Source organism: Dipodomys merriami, unplaced genomic scaffold, assembly GCF_024711535.1.
Source record: "Dipodomys merriami isolate MVZ:Mamm:240054 unplaced genomic scaffold, mDipMer1.0.p SCAF_98, whole genome shotgun sequence".
Taxonomy (NCBI): domain Eukaryota; kingdom Metazoa; phylum Chordata; class Mammalia; order Rodentia; family Heteromyidae; genus Dipodomys; species Dipodomys merriami.
The window spans coordinates 172,003-182,593 of record NW_027206601.1 but is presented as its reverse complement, the minus strand read 5'-3'; the positions used below and the strand labels follow the sequence as shown (position 1 = coordinate 182,593).

At 53.8% G+C, this 10,591-nt stretch overlaps 1 protein-coding gene across 1 annotated transcript; it reads right to left on the bottom strand.

Moving 5' to 3' along the window:
• Positions 1-2,982, bottom strand: LOC138822035 (ral guanine nucleotide dissociation stimulator-like). Its single transcript, XM_070014533.1, has 6 exons — positions 2,327-2,982; positions 1,814-1,897; positions 1,322-1,354; positions 910-1,031; positions 622-717; positions 1-319 (listed from the first exon to the last, which is right to left on the bottom strand). Exons 1-6 carry the CDS (start codon positions 2,429-2,431, stop codon positions 64-66), a joined length of 696 nt encoding a protein of 231 aa, XP_069870634.1. The 5' UTR covers positions 2,432-2,982; the 3' UTR covers positions 1-63.
• Positions 2,983-10,591: the final 7,609 nt, after the last annotated feature.

Below are 10,591 nucleotides of genomic sequence, written 5' to 3'. Positions count from 1 at the left end.
TTAGTGTTTCAATTTAATCTTTTACTGGAAATCAGGCAAAATTGTGGCTGATGAAAGGGCAGCCTAGGATAGAGCCCCATGCCTAGCTCTCTTGGAGGGCTGGGGGCTCAGGAACGGCAAGAGTCCCTCATATTCTGTCATCTTTGCCATGTAGATATTTGGGGCAGACTGAAATAATCGGTTGCAGTGTGAAGAAGGCTTGGGTGAGCAGCTCAAGTGCACGCTGGGTACATGGCTGCCCCTTCCACCGCTGAGCTGTTCATTTGTCTCCCACTGGGAGCTGCCATTGTCACTGAGCTTTCTTGTTGAAGCCTGGCAACTGAATGGAGAGATTGCCTTAATTCCAGGGCTTCCCTGAGCCCACAGGGCTGTCCCACACCCACTGCCCTCTGGGCTTGAGGCAGCCTTCATTAATGTTCATTTGCAAGTAGCCATGTGCCCAATCCTCTGAGGACCACCGTGGGACCCCAATGAAGGAAGTGAGGTGGGCAGAGGTCAGGCCACACCACCCAGACAAAGGCTTGTGTGGCAGTTGGTGGGAGGGCAGCCCCAGCTCATCAGGCTGCCTGTCCCACCACCCAGACCCTGGGGAGTCCCTGGCCCCTGGGCCAATGTACTTACTTTCCTGAGCGCTTCCGCAGGGGAGGGCTCCTCTTGTTGTTCCTGCTCAGGACAAGTACCCGGCGGGGAGGCTCCAGCTCCCTGGATAGCTTGGAGCTAAGACAAGAAGTAGCTGGTTGGACAGCAGGCTCCACCCTGGGGGTTCCCTCCCAGGGGCCCTGGGGACTCAGGAGCTCATACACCCTTCCTTCAACAGGTCTGGTGGGAGGCTGACTCAGGCAACAGGCTCTCATGGACTGGTGCTGGGGATTCCCATGTTTGTTGCCCCCACTGCCTACCCCAGCTCACCTTTCCAATTCATTCAGGTGGTTCATATTATTAAACCAAGATACGAACTTCATGTCAGGAACTACCTCGAGCTCCTTACATGAGCCCTGTAGTTCCTTGACCAGGGCCATCACCTTGAATTCCTGGTTGAGAGAAAGGACACAGTGGTGATGGACCTGGACCAGGGCAAGGTAGGCCAGGCAGCTGACTTCAGGTCTTCACTTGGCTTCACTCTTGTCTCTCCCCAACACACTCGCCTTTCTCTACTGAGATCCAGTGCCCAACCCCAGCAAGCTGTCCTAGATCCCCAGCTCAAGGCCCCATCTCCTGACCTCTGGAGGACAAGTGATGTGACCATCCACATCAGAGGGAAGGAAGGACCTAAGGGACCCGCACAGCTGGCTGCCTGCAGAGGAACGTGTCATTTTCTCACCTCTCGTCGTCTTTTTATGTTCAGCCAAGAGCCCTGCAGAGCAAAGAATATGTGCTAAGAAAATGCTGTTTCCACTTGGCGCCCTACCAAGTCCTTCCAGCAGAGGGCAGGCTGGGTGCACAGCTGGACTAGGATTGCTCTCAGTCTAGGGCAGGGATGCCAGGGGCCTGAGGACAGGTTGCTCACTGCTCAATTCTCTGTGGACATGGCAGAGACTGAGGCTTCAGGGACAAGGCCATGCTATTCCCACATGCTATGTCAGCTTGAGCACCTGCTGTCACACTGCCACCCTCACTGACCTCCCTCTGAGACATGGCCAAATGTCATCAGCAGCACTGAGGTCTGAGGGCATAGGGCATCATAAGTAGGATTGCTGTGGTGCTTGGCACTCTGGGGCTGGGGAGGACGTTGGCTCTTGCTGGAGGCCAAGGGGCAGGGAGAGGCTCTTTGTCCCCAATCTGCTTTCCCAGGGCTGGGGCCCTGTTCACTCACATCCTTGGAATCTTGGTCTTTGTGCAGTGAGGCCAGGTGAGTGAGGATGGTGCCCAGGTAAGGGACTGTGCCCTCGGGATACTCCTGTGGCATTGGGTGCAGAAAGATCAGAAGGGTCCTGTTAAGCTCCTCCCAAGATCCCCAGACTTACCCCAGCCCCATGGAGCCATCTGCCTAGCAGAACTTGGAGAAGACAGGTTCACTCCTCAATGATCCACCCTCTACCCCATACCAAAGACACAGCCCTGCATGGGGAAATCCATCTGGCCTGGTCCCCTCCAGGGCTGACACTTGACACCCATGCAAGGTCTGTGGCCCTGCCCTTCACCTGCTCCTGTGCTCTTGCATTCCTTACTGTGGTGGCTGCAATGCATTCCTGCAACATGCCATCTGAGCAGAGGCAGGGTGTAATGGGGCAATAAGGGAGTGGGCCAACTGGTCGGTTGTGTTGGGGGAAGCCCCTCAACTCCTCCTTCTAGGAAGCCCCTGGTCTCAGGCTCGCACACTACTCACCAGTTGCTGAGGCTTCCTGAGGCCTCTCTTGAGTTTCTTCCAGAGGGTCCTGTGTTTGGGCTCTTGCCTCTGGCAGCATTGGGCATGGGAGTAAAAAGCTTTCATTCTCTAACCATTCAATCTTCCAGAGTCCCTTCTTTCCATGGGGTGTGACAGCTTTGGCTTGGGCCTTTAGATCTCAGGCTCCTTGTGACCATCAGCACTGTAGCCCTGGGCAGGCTAGAGAGCCTGGCAGGGCCTGTCTCCAGGGTGGATGTGGACATTTGCGTGCCCTAAAAGATGTTTCTGTGGCTGCCTGGTCTGGAGGAACCCGCTGACCCACGTGACTGGCAAGGCTTCCCTCCTGGGATGGGAAGGCCACCCAGAAACCAAGCCAGGGCCTGGCTTGGCGGTGCCAGGCAGGCAGGTTGTAGAGAGGCAGCCTCATCACAGGCCACACTCAGGAGGAAGCTGGACAGGAAAGTGGACATCCCCAATCCGATCACTTCCTCCAACCTCCTCAGGCACCCAGCTTGCCTCCTCTTCCACTCACTCCATTGGGTCCCCAGGGGCCTCCTGTTCCCATACAATCTATCCTAGCCCCAAGCCCATGATGGATGCTTCTAGACAAGCTATGTTGGATACTCTCCTAGAATTCCATCAGAAAGCAAATCCTCGCCCACCCTCCCTGGACCAAAAGTTATTCCGGGGCTCATACCACCTTGTACACCTGCTCGTGGCAATACATCTTCTTCAGCTCCTGGAACGTCTTTCGACTCTCCCTGGAGGAGGGACAGAGACAAGGTGACAGATGGGAGAGGGCGAGAGAGGGGAGGAGTGTGAATGCATTGCCCATTTTGGGGCAGGACTTCATCCTAATGGGAACAGAGCTGTGCAAGGAGATCCACTGTGATCCTAAGGTCACATGGTTTGGAGCCAAGTCTTGAGGGGAAACCTCCAGTTTCACCCCAATTTCCAGTGTGGTTTTGTTTGGAAGAGCACTGCACAGACGGGTGTGGGCATGTTGTGTCCGAAGGAAAAAGTATGGCACAAAAGGAATCCCAACCACACAGGCAAATCCTAAGCAAGGTCATAGGTGTCTGAGTTGGGCAGAGCCGCAGTCCCTGCCATGGGGAATTGCCACTGGGCTCCCAGATGAGGGACGCTAGGCTGAGGAAGCAAGGGTTGCCCAGGAGAAAGGTGCACCCACCTGCCAATCAATCTCCACGTCTTCTTCAGGCCTTGGAGCTGGCTGCTCTGCAGAGCACACATGATGGGAACGAGGGTGCAGCTGTTCCTCAGAAGGTGGCACTCCTAGGAGTGAAGAATGGGTGAGGAGAGCTGTGGAGGAAACTCCTGGGCTCCTGCTTGGCCTGGGGCTGGGCCTTTGTTACTAGGCTGAACTGGGATAGCTTGGGGGAGGGGAATGACAGTGGAAGCAGGGCAGGAATGCACACAGCCCAAGTGAGGGCAGAGTAGGAGGAGGGCTGTAAGGTTAGGCAGAGGCTGTGAGGGAGCAGGCAGCCCCCTGGTGGGAGTGGGAAAGGGAAGAAGAGCCTCAGGGCCCCTCCTGCTCATACCAGAGCCACCTCTATCCAGTGCTGCACCACTTGGGCTCTCTCTGCTGCCTCCATGCTGTGGTCCCCGAGGCACGTGGTGATCACACAACTGGAGACCTGCTCACAGTGCTCCAGTATGGGAAGCAGAGTGGGTGCCAGGCGCTCCAGACACTCCTTTTGGTCAGGATGGTCATACACATAAGTCAAAAGGTGGTAAGGGAGGAGTTTTTTGAACAGTTTCTGAAAAGATGAAATGAATGGTCAGCATGACTCTGCCCTGAGGCAGGTGTGGCACTAGAGGTGCAAAGGAAAGCCCACACGCCCAGCCCTGTCAAGCTACTTACGATGGCCATGATGGAGAACTGATCTGCCTTCTCTTCGGGCAGCCAATCTAGCACTCGACCTGTCTCCTCATCACTGTCTAATTCCATCATGTCTAATTCCATCCGGGATGGCCCCCTGGAGGAAATCTGCACATCCTCCATCTCCACACACTCCCAGGGAGCTGGGTCTGTTTCCGCAGGCCTGTCTGCCGCGCTAGCTGGTGGGCGAGCAGGCTCTTCCTCAGCAGCACAGGGCAGAGCACCATCGGCGTCTTCAGCCACTGGCGGCTCAAAATAAGTAACTGGATGAATGTCCCCTCCTAAGCCTGTGTCAGCTTCCAGCTGCACAGATGGGACGGGTGCTACATCCCGGCTGGGCGGCAGAGGCTCCTGTGCGGGTGGCTCTGGCTGCTCAGCACCAGACTCAAGGCAGTCAGCCTCTCCAGCAAGGGGGCAAGACTGCACTTGCTTCCCAGATGGACCGAGAGACTCCCCTTGCTCCCCAGATGGACCGAGAGACTCCCCTTGCTCCCCAGATGGACCGAGAGACTCCCCTTGCTCCCCAGATGGACCGAGAGACTCCCCTTGCTCCCCAGATGGACCGAGAGACTCCACTTGCTCCCCAGATGGACCGAGAGACTCCACTTGCTCCCCAGATGGACCGAGAGACTCCACTTGCTCCCCAGATGGACCCAGAGACTCCACTTGCTCCCCAGATGAACCGAGAGACTCCACTTGCTCCCCAGATGAACCGAGAGACTCCACTTGCTCCCCAGATGGACCCAGAGACTCCACTTGCTCCCCAGATGGACCGAGAACAGACTCCAGGCTTTCATCTCCTGGAGCCTCTAGCTCTGGCCCTGAGCTGCTCACTACAATAGGTTTGGAGGGCTCTGGTTGAACTGCAGATGCGTCTCCTTCTTGGGCGGGTTGCAGAATTGGGTCACACTGGCCTTCAGGCAGCTGGGCTTCTGGAGTGGGCACTGGCATACCCTCATCACTGGCATGTATTGGTGCATCAATGGCTGGCTCTAGAGCCATTGCTACCACTGGGCTAAGTGCCCCTGGCACTGAGGGATCAGCCATTCTTCCTTCATTTGATAGAACAAGACTTGAGTATTGCAGGTCAAGATCCAGACTTGGTGCTGGAGATGGTGCAAGGCTGTGGGCCATTGGCTGACCTGCAGGTGGATTGATCTCTTCGGTCACAGTTGATCGAGGTGAGTCAGAACATCCGTCTGCATGGGGTTCTTGTTGGAGCTCCACTGCAGCTCCTGGAGCTGAGGGGGCCTCTGAGGCTACAGCTAGTTCCAGCTCTGATTGACATGGTAGTACTGCTTCTACGCAGGGTGTTGGAGCCAGTGGTTGGACAGTGATTTTCTCATAAAACCTGGCAGTTGGTGGAACAGCTGCAAGAAAAGATCCCCTACAGCACTGCCTTCCCCTCAGTCATTCCTTCGGCCACGAGACCCCTGCCTGCTGAGAAGCCCTAGTCCCTGGACTCCACCCCAGGAAGCCCTGCCAGGACAGGTTTCATGCCACGGCATCCAGGTTCCCTGGCTGTCCTGTTGATGGCCCCATGGTAGCATGGGAGCTGCTTTCAGGTGGACAAAGCTTGGAATCCCACACCTGTTCTCTCCTTTGCCAGCCCATGCTACTCACCCTCCAGCTCTGGCTCCTTCAGATGCATGTGCTCCAGCTGGCTGAGCAGAAGATGGGCCTGCTGCTCCTCCACAGAGCCATAGTGTGAATAGGTTCCCAGGTGTTGCAGGCAGGACGTGTCCGATGCTTCAGTGCAACACGTTGGGTATACTCTCATCCACGAGTCCAATATAAAAAAGGCTCTAGATGTAGTGGGAGAAGCAGCAGAGTCAGAGGTTGGGCCTCTCCTCCTCTCAGAACCCCCTCAAGCACAGGTGTGGGAGCTGGGCTCCTGGGCCTACTCCTGCCTATACCCCATGGCAGACCTGGTAACCTGGCTGCACTGCAGACATTGTCTACACAAGGGATGCTACTCCACCTACATCACAGTGAGACCCACCCCACCCACACCACCTCCTAGTGTCCCTGGGCATGCCCCCAAACAGTCATCCCTGGGGTGCTTTGTCCTCATGCATAGTGTCTCGAGAACCCAGAATGTCGTCACTCAGGTAGCATCTAGTGACCTCTATGACCTAGAGCCATGTGTGAATGGTCTTCGCCTGACTCTCAACCAGGGCACATCCTGGCCCTTGTGCACTCACGGAGGCCCCTGGAATCCTAGAGGATTGTCCATGATGACACACTGTAGGCCTCCCCGTTCTGTGTGGTCCTGAGGTTTCCCAGGTCTCAGCAGGCACGTGGGACTGCCTGGTCATGGTGCCAGAAGCTTCTTCCACCCTCCTCAGGCACAGAACAAGCCAGACTAACTCCCTACATGGACACATTTCTACCTGGATTTGAGTCTTCCTTCAGGAGTGGCTGCCATTTCCTTTGCCCAGGCCTCTCCAAGGCCAGCTCTCCACTGCACCCACTCTGAAGACACATGCCTTCCCTCCTCCCCCAGGCACACTCACTGCTGCAGGTGCTCCTGCGCGCCTTCCTTCTTCTCATTGTCACGGGAATGGCTGTATCTAGGGGACACCATGAGAATGTCAAACACACTGTGTCTGCACATGATGTCTACAGTCCCAGTGGTTTTCCTGAGCACAGGATGGAGCTCAGGATGACAAGGATTTCCCTGTTCTTTCACTGAGTGGTGTCAAGCGTCTGGAAATGCATCCCCACACAAGCTGATGAGCCCACTAGCTTCCTCCCATACACCTGAACGGGCAACGGGGGAGGCAGCGTTTCCCTTGGGCTTCCTAGTGAGGTTCAGGTAGTTCAGGACCCCTAGATGGAACATATACCACCATTGTGAAGTTGGAAAAGAGTTTGCTTGCGGTCTCAGCCATGTGAGGCCTCAATGTAGAGAAGGGGGCCTTCATGAGGGAAGGGGCTTCTCCCAGCTCTGCCCACAGCCCTGCGCTCCCCGGGGTGTAAGGTCATAATGTGGACAGGCCTGTTCAGGGCCCATCCCACCGCTCCAGCCTCAGGCAGCGAGGATGTTGGTCCTAGCATGCCAGTAGCCAGGATCCAAGCAGATCCGCATTAGTGCAGCACATGCCAAGGCCTAGCCCGTGGGCCCGTCCCGAGGATCAGAGCTGGCGCTTACCTTTTATACAGCAGCTTCAATACGTGATGGGCAGTCCTGAAAGTACTATATGTCCCCAGAAATACAGGGATAAACAAGGCAGCTCCGAAGAGCAGGGCAGGCACTAAGTGGTCTACTAGCTTCTTCACTTTGCCTCCCTGCAGGTATCCTGCCTTGCAGGGATTAGGAAGGGTGGGGGCTAACACCCACTGTAATTGCTGTGAAGAAATGAGACACAGTTCAAACATGGAAACAGCAGCAAAACAGCAAATGTCTCTGGGCCATACAATGAAAATAGTCTGGGGCACACACACACACACACACACACACACACACACACACACACACACACGTATACACACCGAACTCAAGAATGTCAAATACACATGGGATCTGAGGCTGCCAGAAGGTAGTAGGTGAGGGGACTCACTCTTCCTCCACACCCTCCCTCCTCCTTGATTCACCTGTGGAGTGCAAGATGCAGTTCTGCTCAGGCGACCGGGACAGGGGATGACCCATCGCCTCCTAATGATCTCAATTTCTCCCAGTGGAGTTGTTCTGCGGAATAGTGGGCAGCAGGAGAACATCCTGCTGCCCCTCAGCTTTCCATACAACTCAGCTGGCTCAGCCGCACAGCATCCCTAAATACTGCCTGGTGCTTTGTGACACCTCTGGAGATGACAGCATCAATAGAGGGCCCCTCTGCTGAGCTTCAGCCTCAGACCAGACCTCTGCAAATGGCCTCTGGGTGCTGGCTGAGCCCCGTCAGGAGCAAAACTAGACACACTCCAACCTCTGTCCTCTGTCCAGTTAATGTCGTGGTAATGAGGACCACTTACTGGGCTCACACCCGATCCCTCCTTCCAGTTTAATTGTCTCCCCATGTACAAGTGCCTGTGCTTGCCTGCCTCCTCCAGTCACCCACTCACTCCTAGGGCTTCCACCCAGCACCTGCTTGAGGATGTCATACACTGAAAGGACTCTGTGCCCATCCAAGGCTTGGGAACCCTACAGCTGGTGTCCATCATTTTCACTGCACTCTTGTAGACATTCAGCCCCTGCACATTGTGTCTAGACAGAGAATAAACTGCCAACCAGTTGTCCTTGTCTAGGCCACTTATTCCTGCAGTGGGAGCCTCCTGGAGGAGGATACCAAGTTCAAGGCTAGTCTGACCTAGGCAAGAGATTCTGTCTCAAATCCATGCAAGCCAACAATGAACAAAAGAAACAAAAAGGAAATGCAAGATCTGAGCTTCACATGGGGGTGGGAATTTCACAAGTGTAGACACAGACGAGGTCTTCTCTATTTGGAAGCCTACGCATGAGACTCCAATGTTCAACACACCTATTGAGAGAGGTATACACATGACCTCACATACATTCATGGACACAACACGGATACACATTCATCCATAAAGACACAGTGGCACACCACTATGTTCATCCATGTATGTCCTCAAATGCATGCATTGGAGCGAGATGGTGAATTCAACTCTGCTGCCTGCCACAATGTTTGTGTGCTAATGAGAGGATGGGTGAAAGGTGGGACGTTGAAAAGAATGGGCTGTTTGTCCAATGTCCAACAGGATTTGAGGCCAATCTCTGGGCTCATTCGTTCAGGGGTGAGGGCATGGAGAGGTAGTGATTTCTGCACCATGTTCACTGAGGAAGAAGTGGAAAGGGCACTCAGGATCAGGCTACTGGAAGGAAATGAGTGCTACTGAGCTCCTAGGGCTCAGATTATTCTGGGGCCATGGAGCATGTGGAGAGTAGTTAGAGAGGGGCTAAAGCTTGGATGTGGAGTTTGTTGGTGTGGAGACATATGGAGATGGGAGGCCTTCACTTTTCAAGCCACAGGGAAGCGGACAGGAAGCGCCTCCACCAAGGGAAATCTTGGCAGGGGAGGGAAACCCTTGGCGTCCTTCTACCTATAGAGTCCTAGGTGCGCCCTTCCCAGTCTGCTACCTCTCCTTGGTGCTATTGTCTACCTAGCTCAAGATGTCACAGTCAGTGCCCAAGGCTCTGAGGATGGTAATTTATACTCATTGGTATTGTTCACGCATGTAGGCCAAGAAGACTGGCTTCAGCCCAACTTAGAGTCACGTGCAGGCTTTTTCACAGGAAATGGAGGCCAGAGTTTCCTGCCAGAGTTTTCTGCTACCCAGCAGAAGCACCTGAGGAAACCCTCCAACACGGTGTCTGCCACCACCACCAGGACCATGCTACTGATCCTGCTGACCATGGCGCCGATCCTGCCCTCTATCCTGATGACTCAATGCCTGGCTCTTCCTGCCTGCTCTGAGGAAGTGACCACTGTGTAAGGGCTGCAGGTAGAATCCCGGCCCATGACAAATGATGTGATGCACTTGTTCTTATTATTTTGTACTACTATAGACTCAATCTTTTTAAATTTCCCAAAGCTAGTATACCAATGACAATACTCCACCTCCCAGGCCGGTGGGGAAGAACTAAGGGAACCAGGAGTATGACACAATCAATTCAGCTCCACCATGGGAAGTACTTGCCTTGCCCCACCTCCAGGGCCCCATTCCCGAATCTCACTCCCACAGCTGGCAGCAGCATATTCATCCTCTCTCTCTTTTTTTTAGTTGTGAAAATACTGTACAGAGGGGTTACAATTACATGGGCAAGATAATGAGTACATTTCTTATCAAGCATTGTAGCCTCCTCCTTTGTTTCCCCTTCCCATCCTTTCCCATCCTCCCCCCCGCCTGCCCCACCCAATCCTCCCTGCCTCCCCACCAAAGTTGTAACGTTCGTTTTCGACATAACGACTTGTACTTCTCATTGTTGCCATGGGTCCACCTATATCCCTATTTAAATGACTTGGTTTTCCCCTTCCCCTCCACAAATTATACCGACATCAAATACAGTGAAAGCACGGGTTATGCTGTGGGGGAGGTACACACTTAATCCAGAAATTTATTACTCAATTCAAAACCTTAGACTTAAATTTCTTAATAGCAGTACTACCTCTTTATACCTATATAATATTTTAAGTAGTTTTATTTTTAAGTTTTTCACATCTCCTTTATATCCCTTCCCTTTTCTCATTATATCCACGTTCTTCTCTGAATATTTCATTTTCAAACATGTACAATTTTTAAGCTTTGAGAGTAGGACTTAGTTAACTCTCCCTGTGCCTTCCCACATCTCTCTATTCCTATTTTTACCCACATCTCTCCCTAAACCTAATAATTTCTGGTTTGCC